A 27420-nucleotide genomic window follows, 5' to 3' on the forward strand; every position below is an offset into this window, starting at 1 on the left:
TGCGCAATGATTAGAGCCAAGTCCAGCAACTCTTGTTACATCATGACTCAAAATACCTTTTCATCTAAGAACATTTCTAGCTTTTTTCTTGAGTGATTTTTAAAAATGATAATGGAATTATTTTTCTATAATTTCTATAATTTTTTTTTATTGAAATATATGATTTATTTAAACAAATTTTATTTTGATAATGTTTGTCCCTACAGTGATGTGTCCCATAATTCACAGGTTGTAAAAAGCATCTTCAAGAACTTTTATAAGCCTTATCCAGAGGAAAAGGTGACACCAGAACTGCAACCTAACAACCATTTGTTAATATTACAATGACGCTACAAGCAATAATGGGTTGTTACCATTATGAAATACATAATTGATAGCAAGGATCATTTGAGAGATGTCTTGGATGTGAACAAAATTCAAAGATAGTAAGATAAAAAAAAACTATCAAACTCTAAACTGGTTGTCCAGTACCCTATTGAATCAACTGTCCATGCTCTACTAATAAATATATAAAAGCAATTATATCATTAGAATATTTTTATGCTATTACTTATATCCAAACTATAATCAGAAAATATTATTTTCTATTCTAGACGCAAGGCCCAAAATTTTGCGGGGAGAGGGCAGTCTATTAGATCGACCCCAGTATGCAACTGGTACTTAATTTATTGACCCTGAAAGGATGAAAAGCAAAGTCGACCTCGGTGGAATTTAAACACAGAACGTAAAGACAGACAAATACTGCTAAGCATTTCGCCTGGCATGCTAATGTTTCTGCCAGCTTGCCGCCTTTATAATCAGAAAATATTGTCCACAAAAGCATGGCTGTGTGTGATAAGAAGCTTGCTTCCTTGCCATGTGGTCTTCGGTTCAGTCCCACTGTGTGACATCTTGGGTGAGTGTCACCTACTATAACCCCAGGAAGATAAAAGCCCCTGTGACTGGATTTGATAGATACCCATCAAATATGTATGTCATAATTCAGGTTTATTTCAAGATTTCTTGCCAATAGAGAAGGAGCTGGTTTCTAACCTAGATCCAAGGTGCCTTCATTGGAATTTCAGCAACATCAACAAGGTATTTTTGTATGTATCAGCTTTCTCCTTTGTTTGTCTGTGTATATATGTGCAGATTTGTATGCTTCGTTTTATGTATGTAGTCTCATGTTTAGACATGCTCATATATACTTAAATGATAAACTTCTGGGAAGTTTTACAAATTTTTACAGTTCCAGAGATGGATTGGATCTGTAGTCTTCAAATCAGCTTTCCCCTTTCTGGTTTTGAGAAGCCTAATTTTTCAAGATTGATATTTAGACAGTGTGTTACATATCCCAGTGCCCCAATAATTACAGGTATAAACCTGAACTTGTAATGTGGATAAAGTAACTGCAAATTTCTTAATACTTCAATATAGGTATTTTCGTTTTTAGCATGTGTGTGTGTGAGAGAGAGAGAGAGAGAGAGAGTGAGTGAATGTGTTTGCCTTTGTGTTTTGCTTTACTTGACAACCAGTGCTGGTTTGTTTATGTCCCCATAAACAAACCAACACTATTCAGCAAAAGAGACTTGAATCTGCATCAGACTTTCACAATAAGTATTGGGGTTGATCTGTACAACTAAACCCTTCAAAACAGGGCTCCAACATAGTTACAATCCAGTGACTGAGACAAGTAAAAGATAAAAGATGGACTTTGCAGGTTTGAGACCTTTAAATCAGAAACATCTTCAGAAGTTCTTCAAGACACCATTCTAAAATTAGAGTAATTACAATTTATATAGAGACTAACTCTTTTGTGACTGTATTTTTAACAAAATACACTGCCTATATACTTTGATTAATTTTTTTAAGTAACAGGATAATTTGTTTAGATTTTGTCTAGAATTACATAAAAGTACAAAGGGAGATTTTAATTTGAATATGAACATTTTAAAATGTATTATCTTATATATTAGAGCTGATGACTGTATCAGCTGAATTGGTAACAAAAGACACTTGTTGGAAAAGACATTATTTATTCATACAACTGGTACATTTGATAAGCATTACTTAAACAAGTCTCTACCAGGAATATTCAGCAATCACATAATGTCATGATTTGCAAAATTTGACCATTCACAATTTTGCATGGAATAAACTCCAGCAACGATTTCATCTTTTGGCATGCTTCCTTCTGAACCTATCAATCAGTATAAATTTGTCACACTTTGACTACTTGGGGTGCAGCAGAGAGGGCATTGAGAAACAGCAGAGACAAGACAGCAGACGGACAGTAAACAGATGCAGACAGCTGCTGACAACACTTGGTGACAGTAACACAACAACCAGTAGCTAACGTTTTGACTACTATTACAATTACATCAGGAACAATAACATTCAAACTCTCTTGATATTCATAGTAACAACAGTATTTGTTTTTTGTTTTTTTATGTGCAAAAAGAATAAAAGTTTTTGGTTTGTCAAAAATAAACTTTTCCAGTGTTCTTTTTCATAAAAGAGTAATAACATCATGCATGTTATCTCATCCTAAATAACAGGATTTTCCATTTACATTATGAATGATATAGTTTTGGATATCTGTGTCTGAGAAAAAGTTGGAATGATCATGGCTCAAATGTCTTGCACCATAAATCTGCTCAATTAGTGCTGATCTGGAGCAACAGTATAATTGAATTAACAATCATTTGATCGGGTAAAATATTTGGTGATAATAATAATTGCTAATTACAATCAGAGGTAATTTTCTTGAATTACCTCTGAAATTCAATTTTATAATTTACAGTTTTATCCAAGACAACTGAATGTCAGATGATCAGCCATGTGGTCAGCAGTTTGTGGCTTGTCATTAGCACTACATTGCATCTTTGATCAAGATACCTTGATTTCAACAGTCATGAGCCCTTAATTCTAATTAGGTACAGAAGCAGGTGATGTAAAGCAAAGGTGAAATTGTGAGAAATTTTGTTAATTTGTAGGATTAGTTTAATTTCTCTGACAAGATAAGCTACCTGTTGAGTATCTACAATCCAAAAGGAAACTTTTTTCTCTCATACTCTTAATAAAAAATAGCCACCAGCTTTATAAATTCGTCTGGTTTAGAAAATAATTGAACTTTATCTGAAGATACATTCAGTAATAAGGAAAAATTTCACTGGAAAATAGATACACAAAAAAAAAACAAAAAAAAAACAGATGCCATTAATTGTCTGAATATTTCAAACAGAGGTGTTTACATACAATCAAAAAAATAATTTGTTTTGATTTGGTATGAAGCCAAATTTTTAATGTCTTTTACATGAATGAAGACTGATATCTATTTATCTTTCACTGATTTCAATCATTGGACTATGGACATACTGGGGCACCGGTTTTTAAAGTATGATACTTATTTTATTGACCTCATAAGTGGGATGAGAGGTAAAATGGAACAAGCAAGATTTCACCACCAAAAGGTATTTTATTTAATAGTCTATTAATTCCACAATCCATGGTTTGAAAAAAAAAAGTTGATTATATTGACCCACCCCACCCTCTAGTATTTGACTAAAATCTTTTTTTCTGTTGACCTAAGAGAGATGAAAAGCAAAGTTGACGTTGGCAATATTCCAAATCAAAAGATAAAGGGTTACAATCAAATATTGCAAGGCTTTTTTTTTTTAATGTTTTATTGATTCTGTCAATCGATTGATTTACTCAGTTAATTCAAGTAAACAAGGAAGCCTCTTTGTGATTAACTAGCTAGAAATAGCAGCCAGATTTCCTTCAGATTACAGCCTACCATCTTGGAAAAGGAGACTTTGAATAATATAGTTTTGGATATCTGTGTCTGAGAAAAAGTTGGAATGATTATGGCTCAAATGTCTTGCCCCATAAATCTACTCAATGAATGCTGATCTGGAGCAACAGTATAATTGAATTAACAATCATTTGATCAGGTAAAATATTTGGTGATGATAATAATTGCTAACTAGCTGGACCCGTGAAAATTTGACAGAAAACATAAAAAATGTAAGCATCTGTAAATAGTGACTTCATTTAATAACTATTGAATTATTATATATAAGCAGGACCCTGGCAAATTGTAAAAAATACAAAAAATGTAAGCATCTTTAGATAGTGACCATGCCACCTTCCTTTCAGTCACCACTCACTCTCTCTCTGTCCCTTTTCTCTCTCACTCCCTTTCTGTCCCTCCGCTTTCTCACTTTGTTGCTCACTTCAGCTATACCTCCTCTGCTTATTTTATTTCTCTTTTCCTTTGTACCTCGCCCTTCAACTGTAGAAAAATAAGTGACATCAACAAGTATTTGCTGAGAGTGTGTGTGAGAGAGAGAGAGATGCAGACAGACAGAATAAGTGTCAGATAGATAGATAGGCAACATTTCTTTTTGCAATTTCCATATTTTTGCAGCATTTTGTCTATGACGATATGAGAACAGTTCCATTCTCTTCCATTATTATTCTCTATCCATTCCCTTCCTTCACTCGATCTATCGCTCTAACTTTCCGTCTCCCCCTCTTTCTTTCTCTCTCTCTCTTCCTCTCCTTCCTATGTCTCCTTGCCTCTCACCTGAATGATTTTCACAAGACCTCTGTTCAAGGAAGTAGTACAGTCTTGATATATGATATCTAGGTTGCCTGTACATGATGTGTGTAAAAGGTAGGGAGGAGTGATGAGTGTTATTGACTGTGTGGTCATGAGCATGGGAGTTATATGAGTAACTGAACCTTGCAGTACCCCAGAGTTGATATTTTGGATCTGAGAATATACTGTCAATACACAGTGCAATCAGGCAAGAAGCTTCCAACCTGAGAGATAAAGGGAAGATAAATCTCATATACAGGTAACTTAACCACAAGGTTTTCTTGCAAGACTGTCAATATTACTTTTGTTAAACATCTTCAGTGATATAGGAGGCCTGGTACCTAATAAATCTGGTTCTGCAATGATGGAGATGGTTGATAATAATAGACAGTTTATATCATTAGCAATGTTATAAAGGTTTTTCTTTGAAATAGGACATGCTGTAGTCTATTTACAGAGATCAAAATAGATCCTTGTAGAGAGAGAGAGAGAGAAAGAGAAATATTAAACAGTTTGGTAAGGACAACAGGAGCTTTATCTGAGATGTTCTGCAATGGAAGGGACATTTATAAGATCAGTAACCTTGATGGCTTGAATTATCAAAAGTGTTTTATCGATTGACATGTATGAGTACAGGGTAGAATGGAGCAGGAAGTTTTATTGAATGTGAGCAATGTAGGGTTGAAAGCAAAGTAGACAACAAATGTGAAATCTTTTTCTGTGAGAGTATTCCACAATTTTAGTGTAATAGCTACAGCAAGTGTAGCAAGTGAAATCACCAAAGACAATTTAAGAGAGAGAGGTGAAGTGATATAGATGTCCTATATTCAGACTAGTGTGGAGACACATGACCTAGTGGTTAGAGCAGCGGACTCACGGTCAAGGGATTGCGGGTTCGAATTTCAGACTGGGCGATGTGGGTGTTTATGAGCGAAACACCTAAGCTCCACACAGCTCTGGCAGAAGGTAATGGCAAACTTTTGCTGACTCTTTCACCACAACTTTCTCCCACTCTTTCCTCCTGCATCTTGCAGCTCACCTGCAACGGACCGGCGTCCCATCCAGGTGGGGAACCTATACGCCAAGGAAACTGGCCCTATGAGCCAAGTGTGTCTCAAGAAGGAACAAACATATTCAAACTGAGAGTTGGTTTAATGATCCAAGTGAAAGTTAATTTAACATGCATGTAGGTACCATATTTCCGAGCAAAATTGGAAAATAATGTATCCTGGACAGTCAAGACAGGTGAGAAATTTGTATCAGTGAGGGACAGGATGCATGACTTACATTCTAGATAAGGTGATCGGCAGCATTCAAGTTGGACCAAAGTCGACAGATGTTTATTTATAGAGAAAAGAGTCAACCAGTAGACTGAGCATTACTGATATTTGACTTAATTTCCTTGATGTTGGAGACCATGTCTCAGGTGTTGTTGTTAATCGATACTGTGATCCCTATAAGGGACCAGCTGGATACGTCAGTGTCCATGGCCAAATCTATTGAAATCCTGTGTTTGCTGGAGCTTCAGCAACAAACTACAAGGTTATGTACCAGTTGATAGAATCTTGGTATATTACTGGCTTTACAAGAGGGTGCTGAAAGGGTCCTGGCTTTAAGGATATTGTGAAAGTCCTGGTTGGAGGCCCACACCTCTGAGTTTTTTTACAGGGCTTAGAAAAACTGAAGGACTGCTGCAATAAGTGTGTGAATCTGAGAGAGGAATATGTGGAATAAAATCATAATTAACTGATCCTCCTGTATTTTCTTTTGCCCAAAGTCAGAAACTTTTCAGCACCTCCTCGTAAGTTTATTGAACTCCACCTCAGAAAAATTAAAAAGTAATGATGACTCATCAGTATGAATTGAATTGACAATAGCATGTAGAACATTTAGTTTGCTTCTCCACATTATAGGTGTAGGAGTGGCTGTGTGGTAAACAGCTTGCTTACCAACCACATGGTTCCGGGTTCAGTCCCACTGCGTGGCACTTTGGGCAAGTGTCTTCTACTATAGCCTCGGGCCGACCAAAGCCTTGTGAGTGGATTCGGTAGACGGAAACTGAAAGAAGCCCCTCGTATATATATGTGTGTGTGTGTGTTTGTCCCCCCCAACATCGCTTGACAACCGATGTTGGTGTGTTTACGTCCCCATAACTTAGCGGTTCGGCAAAAGAGACCGATAGAATAAGTACTAGGCTTACAAAGAATAAATCCTGTGATCGATTTGCTCAACTAAAAAAGGCGGTGCTCCTGCATGGCCATAGTCACATGACTGAAACAAGTAAAAGAGTAGTCTCTCCTATCTCACACACAGGTTATTATAATATAAATAGTTGTGAACTTATGTGGTCCCTAAGACATCCATGTTTCCTTCAATTTTTGACACAAAATTTATATATTGGAACTGTTTATGCTAGGGTTTGGGAGTTAGCAGTTGTGATTTCAACAATTAGCACATTTTGATTGGAAGAATGTCTACTTATGAGTGTAAGTGATATGGAGAAGTACCAAGGTATCTGTTTGCATATAAGCAAGACATCTGAGCTGGTGCTTTAATTCAAATCTTCAACTTTTCCTATCAGTTTACTGAAATAGTCAACAGGTTTCATTTACACTTTCTACTTCTTCATATCCTCTAATTGTTTTTCATGGTTTTTAAATCTATTCTTTTCATGTTGGCATGGATTGGATGAGACTTGTTGAGGTAATAATCTACAACTGGATGCCTTTCCTGTTCTCAACCCTTGTTTTTCAACAAGCTATGAGACATATTATTTATGACAGACATAAACAATTGTGCTGTAGCTCAAAGAGTGTCAGTGTGAAGACATGCAGAATATACTCACATTTATTTGTGTGCATATATATATATATAGTGAAGGCACATGGCTCAGTTGTTAGAGTGTCAGATTCACAACTATGAGATAGTGAGTTCGATACCCGGACCAGGCTGTGTGTTGTGTTCTTGAGCAAGACACTTTATTTCACATTGTTCCAGTTCACTCAGTTGTAGAAATGAGTTATGACATCACTGATGCCAAGCTGTATTAGTCTTTGCCTTTCCTTTGGACAACATTAATGGCATGGAGAAGGGAGAGTGGTATATATGGGTGATTGCTGGTCTTCCATAAAACAACCTTACCTGGACTTGTAGCTTGGAGGGGAACTTTCTAGGTGTACTCCCACGATCATTTATGACCAAAGGGGGTCTTTACCCTATACCCTTTTTATATGTATGTGTGTATGTATATATATATACATATACATACACACACACACACACACAGACATATATATGACAGGCTTCTGGACAGTTTCCAAATACTAAATTTCATTCACAAAATATCAGTCAACTTGAAATTCTGAAAGACAGTTGCCTCAAGTGCAGAACCTGAGACCAAGTGGTTGAGAAATGGATTTCGTAGTCACACAATCACAGCACTTTGTCAAGTTGTGAAAATCTAACTGCAACTTAGATGCACTTTGAAAAATAAAAAATGGTTTGTTAGGAATGAACAAATATTGTTAAATGCGAAAGTAACCATGCCAATAATTAATGACAAACCTGTCAAAAGTTTAGGAAAACGGTATGCTGACTTGTTGTTTGATAAAAGTAGAATCGAAATCGAAATCGATCAAAAATCAATGGAAATTGTAGATGTGATACCAGTGCCGGTGGCATGTAAAAAGATCCATCCAAACGTGGCCGTTGCCAGCATCACCTCGACTGGCCTCCGTGCCGGTGACACATAAAAGGCACCAACCGATCATGGCCGTTGCCAGCCTCACCTGGCACCTGTGCTGGTGGCACGTAAAAAGCACCCACGGAGTGGTTGGTGTTAGGTAGGGCATCCAGCTGTAGAAGCACTGCCAGATCAGACTGGTGCCTGGTGCAGCCTCCTGGCTTCCCAGACCACGGTTGAACTGTCCAACCCATGCTAGCATGGAAAATGGACGTTAAACGATGATGATAATAAGTGTTGAGATCATGGCACAATGTGAGGATGAATTAAAAGTGATGTCATTATAATATAAGCTCTGGTGCCCACAGTTTGCTCTATACCCACTCACCAGCATCTTGCTTGGCTCTGCTCTTATACAAAATAGCACTGTCAAGAGTAGTGATCATGGAATAAAAAGACAGTATTTACACTAAGAAATGGCTTGGTCTACCTCAAACAATAAACAGTTCAGAACTGAAAAGATCTCCTCAGCTAGCTGTAACATCAAAGCTAGAAAGTCATGAGGCTAAGGGAGTTTGATGACATAGCAATTCAAGACAATCTAGCAAGATTTAGGAACCTTGTATTTCCAGGTACACAATTTATGACACCTGAACGTGTGATGTAAAGCAATTAGCTTGCCTCTTACTTTGTTGGTCACTTTCTTCAGAAATAATCACAACAATTATTCCAACTACTTAGCCTTATAAAATACTTGGAAGTAGAATGTAACAAACAATTGACAAGTAATTAGCAATATGATCACATTTTTCCAGTGTTATTGTTTCAAGCTGATTGGTTGGAATGGCACACAATGCTCCTGTATTCTAATTAATAAAAAAATATCAAAATGAAAAAAAAAAACCTATAAACTAAAAACCAAATTGAAGAAAATGAATTTGTTAGTGATAGGAACATACAGAAATAAACCTAAAGTGCCATTCTTCAGCAATGCAAATAATAATGTTTCATGGTTTAACATCTAGAATACGACACAGATTCACTGACCCATCTACCTATCCAAATAAACACATAATTGTAAATCCCAATAATGTGAAGTTCTTGTTCATTAAAATGGCTTATTTCTGTGACAGTTGTCAACAAAAGCTATCTTCAACCACCTATAACATCAATCGTTGAGATATTCAAAGCTGGAAAGCTGGGAACAGTCATGATGCTAAAGGAATTTGATGACAGGAATGCAAGACAATCTTCTAGGTGTCCTAACTAAAAACCAAATATTGCAAGGCATTTTTGTTTGATGCTGTAATGATTATGTCAGCTCACTGCCCAATTAAAATAATGAATATTTTGTATAAGAAACAGATAAAAATGCATTTTCTTTTTCCTTCGAGAGGAACTGGTCATAAACATCTCTAAACAAAATTAAAAAGGACAGAGGAAAAAAAAACCAATGGTGTCAAGTTTTTGCTTTTTTAATATATATATAAATGTTCTTTCTCTTTATTTTTGCTAAGATCTGCAAAGTTTGCCTTATGACATTTTAAAAATTTTATCTGATTTCAAACATACAACAAAAAACAAGTGAGGACATTTTTCTTTGGTTGTTTTGGTCATATGTGTGTGTGTGTATGGTTGGTGGGAAGTGGATTTTTTTTTGGGGTGTCCATTGTAATAATATACATATTCTTCATCATTATTACTAGCATCTTCAGAAAGGAAAAAAATAAAAATTGTTCACACAACAGCAAACACATTTTTTTTTTATCTACACAATAATTTCAGTTATTCTTTTTTAATAGACCTTGTAAAGTTTCCTGCTACACATACACACACAAATAATCAATTTTATAAATGTGTATATATATATATAGAGAGAGATTCAATATACATATATATTCAGCAGTAGTTGAAGTGAGGACAATGAACAACAAAAATAAATTTGATAATATTCCAAACTATATGTATATAATGAACATCCATCTTTAGTTGAAATGATACTTTCTTTCTATTTAGTGATGTTGTTTTCAAAGTAATCTCTTCCAAGTAAATATATTAGCCATTGTTTCCTAAATCCAGCTTACCTGCAACATATATGACAGCTGCTTCCCCAAAGTGTTTCTTACAGAGGCATGAAGCCGAAGATTAACTGAGAAAATATATGTAAATGTGAATTACTCATGCATTTTCTCCAAGATCATAAGCAGAGAGAAATGGCTATCAAACTAGGTCATTATGTCAACCCATCAAGAACTCATCTTTATAATATATTTGTCAGCTGTTACATTCATATTGATTTCTCTGGACAAGGTACATCATAAATTTGTGAAAGAGTTAAGTTAATTTAATCAAAGAATCTGTTACCCACGAATACACAGTATAGCACTAGAATCTGAAAAGGGACAAAGCAAAACATTACCCTAGAACAGATAGTTTAGAAATATTTAAAAGCATTTTATCTGTTGCAATTTCTGCCTAATCTCACCCACTCCTTGACTACTACAGTCTGTTACTTATAAATCTTGACTTAAATTTGATGATGTTAAGTAAAAAATTTGAATCTAATTAGAAATACATTTGAATTAGCTACTCTAGATTTTAGTTCAACAAGAAAATTTTAAATGTTATTTAGCTAAGCTGCCTATGAAATTTTTAATTCATCTTATAAGTCCAATTTATAATCATTGAAAAATTGTGTATAAATTAAAATATTTGACTTCTGAATTCAGATACAAAGCCTTAGCAAAGTAGATTTAATAACCTTGTATTTCCAGGTACACAATTTATGACATCTGGACATGTGATGTAAAGCAATTAGCTTGCCTCTTACCTTGTTGGTCACTTTCTTCAGAAATAATCACAACAATTATTCCAACTACTTAGCCTTATAAAATACTTAGAGGTAAAATGTAACAAACAATTGACAAGTAATTAGCAATATGTTCACATTTTTCCAGTGTTATCATTTCAAGTTGATTGGTTGAAATGGCACACAATGCTCCTGTATTTTAATTAATAAAAAATATCAAAATGAAAAACAAACCTATTAACTAAAAACCAAATTGAAGAAAATGAATTTGTTAGTGATAAGAACATACAGAAATAAACCTAGAGCCATTCTTCAGCAATGCAAATAATGTTTCATGGTTTAACATCTAGAATACAACATAGATTCACTGACCCATCTACCTATCCAAATAAACACATAATTGTAAATCCCAATAATGTGAAGTTCTTGTTCATTAAAGGAATGCACATGGCTTATTTCCGTGACAGTTGTCAGCAAAAGCTATCTTTCAAGAGAAAGCTAAAACCAAGATAGAGAACACACTACCACCACACACATACATCTAAACTTTGTGTGGTAAAATGTTTAGCAGGGTCCTGAACTGATTTACATGTTGGCATATCTAAGCTGAAGTCTGATCCATGTCAGCTATTGGCAGATGTTTGAGATATTTGTCATACAGATTGGAGCTGACTTCAAATAGATAACAGGGAGACAAAACAGTTGAGTTTGCTTATCCCTTTTCCAGAGGCAAAAGTGAAATAAAATAACTTTGAACAAGAATCAAAAATATATCATGGATTTAGATGACCAGTTTAAGATTTCTTACTATATGATGCTGGCTGCAAAACATGATATATTATCTGTGGCAGGATATAAAACAATCAAACCAACTTTATATTTTTTATGGCTTTCATATTTAAGGAGTAAGAAAATATGAAATCAGAGTGATAAGTAGGGATCTAGTACAAAAATCATAATCGTTTCTAACATGAGTACAAATTTGAAGGAAGGGGAGTTTGTTAATAAAACTATTTCACCAGTACTTTATTTTATTGGCTACCCCATCCCCACCGAGGAGGGACAGGCAAAGCCAACATCTGTGGGATTTGAACTCAGAATGTAAAGAGCTGGAACAAACAGTTCATAATTCTGCAAACCAACTGTTTTTAATTGCTTCTAACAGACACAAAGCCACAAATTTGAGTGGGAAGGCTAGATGATTAAATCAATCCCAATACTTGCCTGGTACTTTATCAACCCTGGAAGGTTGAAAGGCTAAGTTCAACCCAGAAAATTGAATAGCACAACTAAATACAAGGCATTTTTTCTGACACTAATGATTGTGCTAGTTTTCCACTTCAAAAATAATAATGTTTCTAACATAGGCACAAGACTTGAAATTTTAGGGAAGGGAGGGGGAGTAGTTGATTACATTGCCCTCAGTAATTGATTCCCATTTGATGAAAGGCCAAAAATAACCTTGGCAGAATTTGAGTCCAAAATATAGAGTCAGCTTACTGCCTTAATAATAAGTGGATAAGAACCCACCAGGTTATTTATGGAAATCAATAAATTTGTTTACTTTCTACCATGGCTTTGAAGTATTAAACTTTTCCGTGCAAGAGTAAACAATTGATTTTAACAGTTTAGGCAGGGCACAAATATTTATCTAATAACAAACCAGAGATAAGCTATCTTATATATTTAAAGTACCATTTAAAAAAAATATGTTAATATACACATAGGGTGAGTTTACGAAAAAAACAAACAGATGTATTAGTGTAACGCTCAGGAATAGGAAAAGTCTTTTACGTTTCGAGACTACGCTCTTCTACAGAAAGGGCCCCAGAAAAAACAAGGAGAGAAAAAAATGTGTGTAGTGGCTAACGATCTATCATGGCGACTGACTCGGACAGAAGGGTTACACACGAGAGGGAAAGTGGGGGAGATAACAAAATAGATTAGATCAGAATCCTCAATATAAAGTAAAAAGCCTATAGTTTCCCTAAAAATAATTGTTTTTAATTTGATACATATTCTCAATAGCTAAGTAAACTGAATCATAGAGTTAAATGGTTCAGTCTAGAATCACAACAAAATAATTATAATTGAACGAACACCACAGGAAGTGATTATAGATCACAAAAGCAAACAACTTAATAGTATAGCACTTCATCTATCAACCCTTTAATTGTTAGTATGTAAGTAAAATGGACAATAGCATTTTATTAATAACATGTAACAGAATCACCATTTTTCAGTCAAGAGGGTATGATATTCATCTGTAAATTGCAACTACTTGTTAGCTATCTACTTTCATGACATGAAACAGTAGCCCTTGTTGTTAGGGAAAAATACGAACTACACAGCATCATGATCCTATTAACAAGGTTAACTGATCCATTGACAAGTAGAGTTAAGTAGAGGACACAGCACTCAGCCAATAATAAAATACTGGGTTGTCAGATAAATTACTTTCTTTCCAAAATTATTTGAATTAACGTGGAAAATATTTTTATAGTAGTATTCATAGGTTTTTTTTTTTTTTGTAGCTCTGTTTTTACCCCACATCTTTTGTTTATCATTTTTGAAATTTGAATAAATTTTACCCCTTTTGAGATACATGACAATGGTGTACCAAGTAGAAAACAAAAAAAATGAGCATTTTCGACACCTGCTTCTTTTTGCTTTCAATCAAGGTCCAAAAGTTTCCAAAGTCACATATTTGTACTCTGTATGAAGGTGCTATTACTGAAAGAACTGCACAGACATGGTTTTTATACTTCAAGGAGTGGAAATTCAACCTTACAGACTCTCCACATTCCAGCTAACTTTCCCCAGCTCAATGAGGATCAATTGAACAAGCTCATCCACAAGGATCCCTGCCAATCCAAGAAAAAATTGACCCAACAAATAGGGTGCTTTTATGATACTGTCACCTATCATCTTCACTCAGTAGGTAAGGTCCCGCAACCAGGTTACTTATAGACTTTGCTGCATTGTCACCAGTGATGAAAAATGATGTCTTAACACCAGTATGAAGCAGAGAAAAATGGCTGAGTCTCAACAAACAAGCAACATCTTAAGCCAAGCCAGAGCTGCATCCACACAAGACACTGATCTACATTTGGTGGGACTGGGAAGGGCTAATTCACCATGAAATGCTTGAAACAACAAAATGATCAATGTAAAACTTTACATTCAACAAATGCACCAGCTCAACAAGGTAATCCAGATAAATTGACTTGACAAGAATGCTTCTTCAACATGAAATGCTTGCCTTCATATTCAACCAAAACTGCAATTCAAGAGCCCTCCTGGGAAGTTCTACCATCCCCACCATATACTCCTGATACAGCTCCTTCAGATTGTCAATAGTCTATGTGGTGCTTCATTCAGCAACAACCTGGAGCTGAAAAATGTGGCTCAATGAACTGGGTCAAGACCTGGTGATTTCTACCATCAAGACATTGACAAAATGTGAACAATGAAAGAGAATATAATATTGACTGATTTAAAATTGATTAAAATTTATGGAAAAAAAAAGATTATCTGACAACACAATAAATACAGATTTTTTTTTTTTGTAATGAACATATACTATAACATAGTAAAACAAACATTTTTTATAAAACTAAACCTCTTTTCAAAGTTAACGCTACATTCTGGCACAGCAGTTGAGCAGTTAAGTTGTATACTTCAAAAGTGGTACTAACATGAATATCATTCAACCACAGTTCTAGCACCTGAAACAAGCACGAATATAACCACACTTCAGAAAAGAATTTAAAAGTATTTGTACTGGAGTCAAACGCCAAATTTCAGAACATAAGTAAAATTTGAACTTAGCACTGAACCTGTTGGTTTCTACCATTACATAATATTGTTAGAACTAATGAAGAAGCTACTACATAGTAACTCAGTAGCCAAATCTGCTTCAAATCACATCCTACCATCTTAAATAAGGAGAAAACACATCAGACATATAGTTCTATATGCCCTTAACAAGGTGGGAATGTTCAATGGGTGTGTTGGACTGCATCTGGGCAACAACCATTCAATGTCATTTGCTTATATAAGCACAAAACGAGAATTTTAAAAATACAAAGGATGCTGTAACATTCACATTGTTCTCAAATGCCTAACTCATATAAAGCTAGAAGTTAGAATAGAATGTGTTGCCTGTTCCTTTCCCAAACAGAAGGGCTCCACATTACAAAATGCAGTGGGTGTTAATGTTGGTTCACACTGAACTTACGGCTTGCATCACAACTATGATATTAAACAATTCTTTGGATTAGAAAGCAAAATATATTTTGTTGCAGTAGTTGAACTCAATGGAAAATGGTTCTTAATATCTTATTAGCATTTACTTAATGAATCCTAGAGGGAAGGATTTAAATGAAGAACAGTGAGGTACCAAACCACATGGCATAAACAATTTTGTGCAATTATCTCACATATATAATTTCTTACATTGAGAAGACACAAACTTATAGAGGAGAATCATAGGTAATCCAGCTGACCCCTCAGTACATTGCTGGTACTTACATTATCAAATCAACACAGTAGTATTGGCTCTAAGAATACAGAGAAAAGTAAATACTGTATCCTTTCTGCCACTCTACTTGCCTTTATGTATAACCTAATGATACAGGAATGATAATTTCAATTTTGAACTTCAATATCACAAGAAACATTTAACTAGATATAAGTTCCTCTCCCTCCCCTTTTTTTTTTAAAAGAGAAGCAAATACTGAGTTTGAAACCAAACCCCAGTCAACCTGTCTGCAGGAGACAAGTTGATCTACTTATCTGGATTTAAAGACAAATTTCTTCACAGGATAGGATAACAGTTCATGATAACACCTGATGAGATCTGACAGCTATTCCTGGTGGCAAAGTGAAGTGATGCTCTTGAGACAAATCAAAATTCCTACAAGAATTCTGAACTTATAAACCATGAATTGAGGGCCACTTTCCACACTACCCTAGTGTCTGCTGCTTATTTGTACTAATCCTATCCAACCATAGTGTGATTTGCATAGAGCAATGACATGCTAATATCAAATACCAATAGCACATGTATCTAGTTATCTAATCTTGTTCTACCTGTTTCACCAAACTTCATTTTTACATACTAACAACATTGTTATTTTATTTTAATAAAGAGGACAAGAGGGGAGAGCTAATTGGATTAACCCTAGTATTGTACAGTTACTTATTAATTCTACAAGAATAAAATCTAAGTTAGTTGTGAAGAGATTTAAACTAATAATGGTAATGCATTTTGTCAAGTGAACAACTAAATCAGTTACCTCTTAGTGCCATACAGAGTAAAGGGTTGGAAAAATACTGCTATGCATTTAGCCTGAAACCCTAACAATTCTGCCAGCTTAACATCTTAATAATTTGAACTCAATGAATAGTATTTAGTAAGTCTAATTTTTGGCACATGGCTAACAATTTTGAGGGGAGAGAGAAGTTGATGACAATGACCCTAGTGATCAACTGGTACTTACTTTATCAAGCCCAAAAGAATGAAAAGAAAAGTTGGCTTCCATGGAATTTCAATTCAGAAGAAATGTTCAATATATATTGGCATTTTTTTCCAATGCTCTAATGGTTCCAATATTAATTTTATCAACCCTTGGAGGACGAAATACCAACTCAACCCCAGTAGGATTTGAACTCAGATTTTAAACTACTTAGCTAAATAGCTCAGGCAACTTAATGTTTCTGCAAATCATTTCCAATACAGGAGCAAGTTATGTATTTTGAGGATGGATCTTACTGACAAATGCTTCACAAGTATTTTATTTTGTAACCCCTGAATGATGAACTAGAAAGTCAAAACTAATGGTTTGGCAACCATGTAATTCTTTACATGAAACAGTAATGTGAATTTGTTTCAACTGTGTACTGAAAGCTTCTTCAAGGTCTTGGTTTGCAAAGATATTACCTCTTTTACTACACACAATACTCACCATTATATAAATAATAAATAAAACTGGCTGATATTTCTTGTGAAATTTTCTTCTTTACCTTTGTGTGAGCATGTGCAGGTGGGTGGGTAGATGCATGTGTGTCAGTACTTGTTACACTTGCAATGCACAAACAATCTCAAATTTCTATTAACAAATTATAAATTTATAAAAATAGTTTCTTTCCAAAAGGTATTCCTCACTCCTTCCCACCCCAGACATCTGTTGTTATTATTTTGTTGGTTTTCTTTTCCAGTTGTTTATTGATTTATTTTGAACAGAGTGGTGTTCTCCGAAATCTATTTCAATCACTGCACATTAAAATAAAAATCACAAATAAATAAAATAAATAGAATACAATATGATTGATTTTTTTTTCTCTTTTCATTTGTTGAAAATTCAACAGGTTTGTCTTTTCTTTTTGTTTTACTTTTATTTTATTTTGGGTTTTTGAGGTGGATTTCATTCTTTGCATGACCATCTGATACATACAAGCACAAATGCACATGTATGTGCATATATATGTGCATGTATGTGTGTCCATGTTTATGTATGATTCCATGCAGGAGAGTGTGTGTGGATAATAAAGACTGATTAAACTCTTCTAATCTTATCTTTCGTGTCTTCAAAGGTGTACTCTCTCTCTCTCTTTTTTTTTTTTTTGTCTTTATAAAATGAACTTGTGAATTCTGTTAGGTCTCAATGCTTCTAATAAAATAGTTAAGAAACATTACAAACAACATAACCTGTGAATTACAATAAAAGTTTAAATATGACACGACCAGAAAATATACCAATTGAAATACAGCAGAAATTTAAACATGAAAGTTGGAAGTTCATGTCCAATCAATTCTTCATTATCCTAGAAAACAAACTCATCTCAAAAATATAGAAATGTAATGGTGTGTGTGTGTGTGTTTGTGTGTGTGCATGTGTGTATGACATATGTACATGAGGAGTCTAAGTGTGTGTCGATGGGGGTTTTTATATTTCTTATACAATACTTGCATAGCAATCTCTTTTATTTGTATACAAACAACGGTCATTCAGTCAAATAATACAAAGAGGAAGAGTCTGTGTAAGAGAAAGGAGGTAGACAGGGATGTGTGAACATCCAAGAAAATGACAGGCTTATATATATATATATATATATATATATATATATATATATACACATAAATATATGTAGACAGAGAGAGAGAGTGAGAAAGAGAGAGTGGGTGGGCTAGTAGAAGAGCAAGGAAGTGAGAGCAACACTGAGATGGAGAAACAAAAGAATAAAGATGTGTGTGTATGAGGAGGGGGAAAAAAAGAGATACAGAGTGGTAACTTGTACAACCAACAAACAGAAAGAGCATTGAACAGAGAGAGAGTTAGATGGATAAATGTGAGAAATACTGAAAGCTTCAACAAACTTTTACATATTTTCTTCTTTTTTTTTTTTTTTTGCTTTTGATGAAATGAAATGTTAATAACAACATAATTATATCAACAATCTACTGCTGTCCCTCCAGATCTGTAGTGGGCTGCTGCACCGATGCTAGTCGTTCCATTTGATCTTCAGTGTCCATAGCAAAGACAGCCTGTACAGTTTCCAGTGATATAGTCTGCTCCCCCTGAATCTGCATAGTGGTGCCATCTGGTTTTTGAATAATTATAATACCATCCTCAGTTTGGAAAATGTTTGGCTGTGACACCAGCTGTTCCGATGTCACAACACTGTCCTCAAAAATTATCTGCCCTGTATTTACCAGCTCAGTTGGTTGCTGCTCAATTGATTCAAACGTCCTGGCCTTCAAAGTATGAGCCTCAGAAGAATTTAAATGCTCTAAACCTAATACACTTGCCGTGGAAACAGCAGCAGAGATCGGCATATTTTGCTCCATGGCAACAGGGACCTCGACCACATGCTCTTCAACACATGGCACAGGAGCAGCAACCATCGTTGTCGTTGTACTGGTTAGGTTTTGCAGAGTCTGTTGAGCAGCAGTGTCAGGAATTTGGGACAAGTGGGTGACTGGACAAGATGCAGGTGATGATACTACTTCAGTTAGTGGAGTGGACTGTGTAACAACTGTCGTTATCTTTGAAGTGAGAGGATTAGCTTTATTGATGACCAATTCAGATGTGTCTACGGAATCAGTAACAGAAGTGATTGCAGGATTAGAACTAGTGAGGTTGTTGTTTTGTTGAGAGTGAGTCTGAATGTCACCGACAACAGCTCCAATGTCCATAGGTGTTGTAATAGTTTTCCTTGATGTACTATCACCTTCTCCAGGCGTGTCACTTTTTGATGACACAGAGAGAGGTGAAGAAACAGCTATTACTTCTGTAGTCGGTGGATGAGTCATTACAGTAACAGGGAGCACGACCGTGGTGGTGTTGGCATTGTTGATGCCGTTCACTAAGCTAGTAGTAACGTTCAGTTCGTTATTTAGTCCATCCTGAGCCAACTGACCGACTGAGTCATTATTGGAATTGGTATTCACACAAACAACTGTTCTGACAGGAACTGTTTCGCAATTGCTAACAGCAACCTTACAACTGTTGCTACCTTCACCACTACTGTTGCTAATGTCATTACTATTCATGCTATCACAATTTGTTGCTACTGCTAAGGGCTGTGTGTTGTTTGTATTATCTGTCAATGAAGATGATACTGGTGGAAGAGAGGAAGGGGGAGGAGGTGGTAATGGAGGTGGAAGGGGTGTGGGCAGGGCAGATAACTGGGTTAGGTTATTTGTGTTGTTTACCCTCTGAACTGGATACCGCTCAGCTGGGTTGGGTAAGGTCCCATGAGAGAACTGAGACAATTCAGATAAGTCGGCAGAGTTCAAATTGATCACTCGGATCTTTTTGTTGGGTGTCTGGCTCACTAGTTGCTCTTGAGTGACCAGTTCTATTGTCCGTTTATTGGTCTGACCAGGTATGATGTTTAAACTGGAAGGATCAGTGGTCAGCAGCTTGTACTGGAATGTTTTTTCTTCTTGAACTGGAACTTCTTTTACATCATACATCCCAACAGACAAACCAAGAGATTTTGCAACAGCAGAATTCTGCACCTGAAAAGGTAAACATTTTATAGCATAAATAAAATTACACAAATATTCAAATTATGAATGGGAAAAGAATTATATAACCCAAGGTTTTTAGTTTTATGTAATTACATCATAAACTATACACTTATGTACTTTATCTAATTCATACCATCAACTATCAATTCCATGCAACCTTCTGCATTGGTCTCTCATTAAAGAAAACGCTAACACTTTACCTTTTCACCTACAATATTTCAGAAGCTCTCAAACCCCCTCTTTTCTAAAATCAAAAACAAAATTTTTCAAAGAACAATAGACATAATTTAAGATATTTTAGCTTTAGTTAGCATTCAAATTCAAAGGAATATATAGAAAGCAAAATTTACTTTGTGACAAAACAACTGAAAATATATTTTTGTACTTTGTTATTCATTTAAAAGAAAAAAATCTAAAAAAAAGTTGTTGCAGTGTCAATGCAGAATCACAGGAGAAGGACGAAAAATCAAGAGTCAAAAATAAAACAAATTTGTAGGCGGAATTACCCACAACACTTGTAAATCGTGCAATGCTCCTGCAAATTTTAATGGTAAGCTATATTAATCATGGTACCACTTTCTTCCTCCTGCCATGTCTTAGAGAGAGGAAGGGAAAAACTTATCCTCACACGAGAGACCTAGCAAAATACTTTCAATGAATTAAGGACTTTCAAGGGACAAGTGATGATGCAGAAACAGTTCCTCCAACAGGCATTCACATAGTTTCCACCAAAATAATTTCACTCACAAGGTTGTGGTTCATCTGAGACAATTACCCAAAGTTCCCTACAGTGAGATTGAAACTAAAACAACATAATTCTTAACCACACTGCCATGGCCTTCATCCATTTACATCTAAGAAAACTATACATGCAAAAAAAAAAAAAAATTTTTCAATCCCATACTTTGATAAAATTGTCAACATTTGGAAAAAATTCAAAACCAGTAACTTTCATTTCTCTCAATTTTTGATTTAAATATTTTATTACCAAGTTTTTTGCACTCTTACTCTTTTACTTGTTTCAGTCATTTGACTGTGGCCATACTGGAGCACTGCCTTTAGTCAAGCAAATCGACCCCAGGACTTATTCTTTGTATGGCTAGTACTCATTCTATCGATCTCTTTTCCCGAACCACTAAGTTACAGGAACAAGAAAAAATATTAGATATTACACCACACTACCTTTGCTTATTAATGACTTCACAATCTCAATCCATTGTAAGCATTTAAGTTCCCACTTTATTGTACTATTATTTTTGTATACAAAAAATTAGTTTTAATATTTTTAATCTTTTAGAAACTTTAAAAATATTAACTGTTTTTTACTTTTACTATCTGAAACAGATTTTTACTGATTTTGAAGTTTCTACTACTGTGTTAGAATGAAAAGTTTCAAGTTGGAGATCAACCACAGACGTAGTTTGGCTACTGGGGTTATGTACTCACTATGGAAGCCCCACAGGTGCCACTGCTCTATCTCTAAGATGAAGCCCCACATCTACAATGCATCAGTCCTCTCCCTTCTCTTTGGTGCAGAAACATGGCCCCTCTCTGAGACACAAGCAAAGAGGATCAACAGCTTCAATAGCAGAGCCCTTAGAACCATCAAGAACATCAGATGGTATCATCACATTTCCAACAAAGAACTGCAAGCATGCAATGCATCAGCCCTCAGCCTCCCACCTCATAGCTATCCATTGCATGCGCTGGTAAGGACATGTCCTCCATTTCCTACTAGGCCATCGTACCAGGGCTTTACTCTCCTTTGACAGAGCAGCTGTGGACTGGAAGAAGCCTTGTGGTACACCCCACATCAGATGTGATTGGGGAAGATCTCCAGAGGATTGATGTCACCTTGGAGGATGCAAAGGGAAAGGCACAAGACCACCAGTGATGGAGAGCACTGATGGATCTGATCAGTTCTATGCATGATGAAGCTCCTGGGACTACTAACCTGGAATGACCCAAACCACATCAAGAAAGAGCATGAAGCCAAGCCATGTTCTTCTACCATTAATTCACTTAATCATGAAATAGGAATGATGACTATGTTAACCAAGAAGATGACCAGAGCTACACAGCTTTCTCAGGAGTCACATTACAAACAAAAGTAAAATAGAAAAGTATATCATAGATATACTTACATTTAGTCTACTTGAAGTGCTTCCTTCCAAATGACCATCTCGCTCGGAGACAGGAACAAGATACTTTTGACATATTTTTTGAACACGTTTGTGTAAATTTTCAAACTCTTTGAAGATGTCAGGAATCTGAGGTTTTGATGGGCGTCCCTTTTCTACCTTCATTAAAAGAAACTCCCAAACAGTAATCACAGTAGCCAGGCGAGGAAGCACAATTTCCATCAGTTCTTCATCTTCACATTGTTTAATCAACTGAAAATACAAAAGTAGCCCATATATATATGTGTGTGTGTGTGTGCATGTGTATACACATACATACAGTTAATTAAATGAAAACAGGGTTACATACACATAGACAAAGACATGCTAGAAATACTTTACTTTCATCTCTTGACAAAGGCATGAATGCATTGAGAAAGGCATGAAAAACACTAATTCTATTTCTCGTCTGCTTTAGATTTTAGCCTTTGTGCCTATTATTATTATTATTGGAGGCACAAACAAATTTATGAGTACTCATCTGACTTGTGCTGAATTTGCCACTGACTGGTTCAGTGATCAATAAAATAGATGTAATATACTGCGAAAGTCAGTTCAATTAACAATACCCCTTCTACTTGACTAGTCAAAAAAAACCAAAAAACTGTAAGATTGGTAGCAAGCAGATGATTTTATCAATTTAATTTGATACTGTATCTTATTCCCCACCAGAATCAAGTTTTGCCTTTTCTTCCTCTATAGTGAAATCTAATCTCTTGGACGACAAGTGACAAGGAATTAGCAATGCTCTGTCCTGTGTGTGAATTTTCTATTTGTGTTTTTGTTGTGCTTCTGTTCAAACTTTGGAATTTATTATTTAATGTAACACTATGCACGCTACTTATTTTTTACCCATTCCATTATATATATAAGAAAAATTTGTATAGAAAAAGTCACAGCTTTAATTGTAGAATTCACCTTACAAAGCCGACTATTGTTTCTGTTGTATTAACATATTTAGATACAGAAAATATCATTGAAATTAATATTTCTGAAAATACATGTTAATATTTTCAAGGTGATCCAAAATTTAAATTCAAAGTGAACTAAGAAAATATTTCCAGTATACAAATGCATGCAAAAAGAATGCTAAGAACTATATTTCTTCTTAGCATTCTTTTTGTATGGCAAGGTGTTTCATGAAAGGCCAACAGCTGACCATGCATGTACATCTTCCTTCTTCACACCATTTTGTCCAAGGGAAATGCAAAGTGGTAATACAGAGTGGCATCAGTGTTGTTACAGACAAATTAAGGACATAAAATACTGGAACAAATACTAAAAGATATTTTGCCCGACACTCTTAGCAAATTTACTGCCCAGGTCTGGTATGTTATTTTAATGACCCAGAAAGATGAAGGCAAACCTGACTTCGGTAGGATTTGAATTGAGAATGTATGGAGACAGAACAAGAATTGCATGTTCTAACAGTTCTGCAAATCCAGTACCTTAGATGTAATCTAATATATATGAAGTATTTTCTTCATTGAAGCAATTGACAACTTTCACTCATATGGTCTGCATATTCTAGCATATGGAAAAAAAAAAATTGGTTCTTACACTATAAGGCTGAAGCGCATTTAAATTTAAACAAGGCCTTTATAAGAACCAACAGATGATGATTTTTGCTAAGAACACAATAGAAAGGAGTCTAAAGATACAGTTTGAATAAAGCAACAGTGCTAATAATAATAATGCTGATTTCAAATTTCAGCACAAAGCCAGCAATTTTGGGGGAGGGGTAGGTCACTTACATCAACCCCAGTGCTCAACTGGTACATATTTTATCGACTCCAAAAAGATGAAAGGCAAAGTCAACCTCAGTGGAATTTGAACACAGAACATAAAGACAGATATGTTGCTAAGCATTTTATCCAGCATGCTAACAATTCTGACAGCTCACCATCTTAATAATAATAATAAATGCCCTGATGCAGTACCAAGCAGTGGCTCTTATGGCTTCTGTTTTCAACTGACTGGAAGTGTTAACATGTACATGTTTTGCCTTGATGAAAAAGATTGGCTACAGCAAGTATTCTGATCAATATTGCAGGTTTGCTTATAAGTTGTTTGACCTTAACCAGTGGAGCATGTCCCTTAGTGGTTGACAATATGTACCTCTCTGATCACGAGCATCATAGCCATCTGGAAACATGAGTATTTCATTCATCATCATTAAACAACCCTTATTCAGGAACCTTTTGAGCAGGATGGGCTACTTGACTTGAAGAAAATTCTAACTGGGCTCCTCCTGCAAGGTCATGTGCTGTTTATCTTGATATGAGGTCACCATGTTGTGCATATATGGTTGTGATGCATGTGCCTAGTGTACCCATATCACATAGGTAGTCATGATGGGTATACTGGGCTTCGCATATTTGTACCCCAGTATCACTTTGATGGCATGCACTGCTTTCTCACTCAACAGTAATAGTAAAAATAATCCTTTCTACCATAGGTGCAATGCCTGAAATTTTGGGGCAGGGGGCAAGTTGGTTACATTGACTCCAGTACATAAATGGTACTTATTTCATTGACCCCCAAAAGAATGAAAGGTAAAGTCATCCTTGGTGGAATTTGAGCTCAGAAAGTAAGGAGAGACAAAATGCCGTTAAGCATTTTGCCCACCATGCTAATGATTCTGCCAGCTCGTTTCAAATTTTGGCACAAGATGGATGAAATGCCGCTAAGCATTTTGTCCTGCAGGTTAATAATTATGCCAACTTGCTACCTTAATAATAATGATAATAATGCTTTCTACTATACGCACAGGAACTGAAATTTTGGAGAAGGGTGTTAGTTGATTACATTGACCCCCAGAGTTCAACTGGTGCTTATTTCACTGACCCTGAAAGGATGAAAGACAAAGTTGACTTCGGCAGAATTTGAACTCAGAACAAAGACAGATGAAATGCTGTTAAGCATTTTGATTAGTGCCTTAACAATTCTGCCAGCTCACTGCCATAATAATAATAACAACAACAATAATGGTTTCTGATTTAGGTACAAGACCAGCTATTTTGAGAGAAGGGAGTAGGTCAATAACATCGACTCCAGTACTTGATTTTATTGATTCCAGTATTTGATTGGTGCTTTATTTTATCAATTCCAGAGGGAAGAAAGACAAGGTTAACCGTGGTGGGATTTCAACTCAGATTGTAAAGGGCTGGGACAAATACCACAGAGCATTTTGTCCAACATTCAAACAATTCTGTCAATCCACTGTCCTAAGAATAATATACAACAGTTTCTAAAATAGACACATGGCCTCAGATTAGGGGATGAGTTTAGTTGATATCATTGACCCCAGTATTTAACTGACACTATATTTTATTGATCCTGGAAGGATAAAAAGACATAGTTGATGTTGACCACATTTGAACTCAGAATGTGATAATGAAGTATTATCATAATAGTTTAGATAAAGAGATTATTCACCAACCACATACATATTGCATTAAACTCTACTATATGTACGATCATAATAAACATGTAATGCAAATCACCTCTTTTAATCTGGCTTTTCTTTTAGCTGGTGTTTCATGAAGATGGTGTCCAAGCCTTCGCCCGGGTCCCCGTGTTACATGACTGGATACATAACTGGTTGGAGTTGAACTGGTGAAGACAGTGGGTGCAGTACCACCACTAACACCATTGCTGTTACTTGTTGTTGTTTCACTACTGGGGAGGCTTGTGGTTGTGGTAGTAGCAGTAGTTATCGTCACCGTTGGTGTTGTGGTGGTAGTGCCAGCTATGCATGTCGTTGTCGCTGATGCTAGTGACTTCAAAGAACTGCTGGTGGTGTATGTGGAAGATGAAGTCCTTCCCGAACCTGATGATAATCCTAAAAGAGAGTCTTGAGTATTGCTGTCCTCGGAGAGATTTCCACTGCTGTTTCCCATGCCATTTACAGTAGAATGTTGTAAAACTGGAAATGGAAAGAAGAAATAGTTTTTGTTGTTTGTATTTTTTAAAGACTGAAACATATTGAGGAACCATTCAGATTACATTTCTATATTGCTAACATGAAATATTTGGTTGGTTCAAACTAGTGATATTTCTTTGTTGCCCAAACTCCTTCATATCCTAGTATACAGGAGAAGGGATTGTTTTCTCCCCCATAACAGTTAAATACAATTATGAGAAACACAGATGTTTTTTGTTAGGAATGCAGCAAAAAGGTATCAATAGAGACTTCAATAAGGTAAAATACATGTACAGGGTGTCCCAAAATCACTAGACCATTTTAAAATATAACTTTTTCACAATTAATGTTTCCAATCTTTTTTGTTTTTGTTTCAGATTGACATTTAATTCTTGGAAATTAATCATGGAGAAATTTACAACAAAGTAATCAGTAAAAATAAGTCTAATTTTATCAAGAAAAATCAATGATCGATTGTGCTAACCCAAGGAAGTTACATTCATCATTTTGAAGTCACAACCAACATCTAAGCAAGCGATACTCAACTTATTCCAGTGGTTTGATCAACATGGGGTTGTGACTGGTTTACCATGTGTGGAAAGGTCATGTTCAAGGAAGTCTCAGGACAACATTCAGTATGTTTAGCAGTGCATTGAAGAAGAGCCTTTAACATAAACCTAAAGGTGGTCCCAGCAGTTGGGTATATCCTGAAGCTCACTACAGAGGGTTTAAATGATGTTGAATTTATTCTCATATAAAGTGCAGCTGGTGCAGGAACTGAAGCCAACAGATTATCAGTGTATGCTGCCCAGAACCAAGAATTGGCAGGGCAAGGTGATTTCATTCTCAACCTCATGAAGGGTAACAAGACCCACTTTCATCAAAACAGCTTTGTCAATAAACATAATATCCTATTTTGGGGGACAAAAAACCCAAGAATAGCCCACCAACGTGAGCTGCAGCCTGGAAAAGTAATACTATAATGCAGGGCAACTGCGGAAAAAGTTCTTGGTCTTCGTTTGAGAACGAGGCAGAAAACACTAACTGACACAGGCAACAGGTATTGGAAGATGCAGGAACATTTAGTGTGTCCTGCAGTTGAAAATACACCAGAGGTATGGTAAAAACAAGTTGGATCTAGTGCCTATACAGCTTGCCTTATGATGGAGCTCTTAAGGCAAATTTTTGGAAGGAGGATA

General features: G+C 35.6%; 1 protein-coding gene across 1 annotated transcript in view; it reads right to left on the minus strand.

The window, feature by feature from the left end:
• Positions 1–17666: 17666 nt before the first annotated feature.
• Positions 17667–27420, minus strand: part of LOC115217010 — a 28602-nt gene continuing 18848 nt past the window's right edge. Inside the window, exons 3-5 of the mRNA XM_029786535.2 lie at positions 25803–26224; positions 22261–22509; positions 17667–20104 (exon numbers count right to left, since the gene is read on the minus strand). Coding sequence (XP_029642395.1) covers positions 18539–20104; positions 22261–22509; positions 25803–26224 — 2237 coding nt within the window. The 3' untranslated portion in view covers positions 17667–18538. The remainder of the gene's footprint in view (positions 20105–22260; positions 22510–25802; positions 26225–27420) is intronic.

Source organism: Octopus sinensis, linkage group LG11 (genome assembly GCF_006345805.1).
Source record: "Octopus sinensis linkage group LG11, ASM634580v1, whole genome shotgun sequence".
Classification (NCBI taxonomy): domain Eukaryota; kingdom Metazoa; phylum Mollusca; class Cephalopoda; order Octopoda; family Octopodidae; genus Octopus; species Octopus sinensis.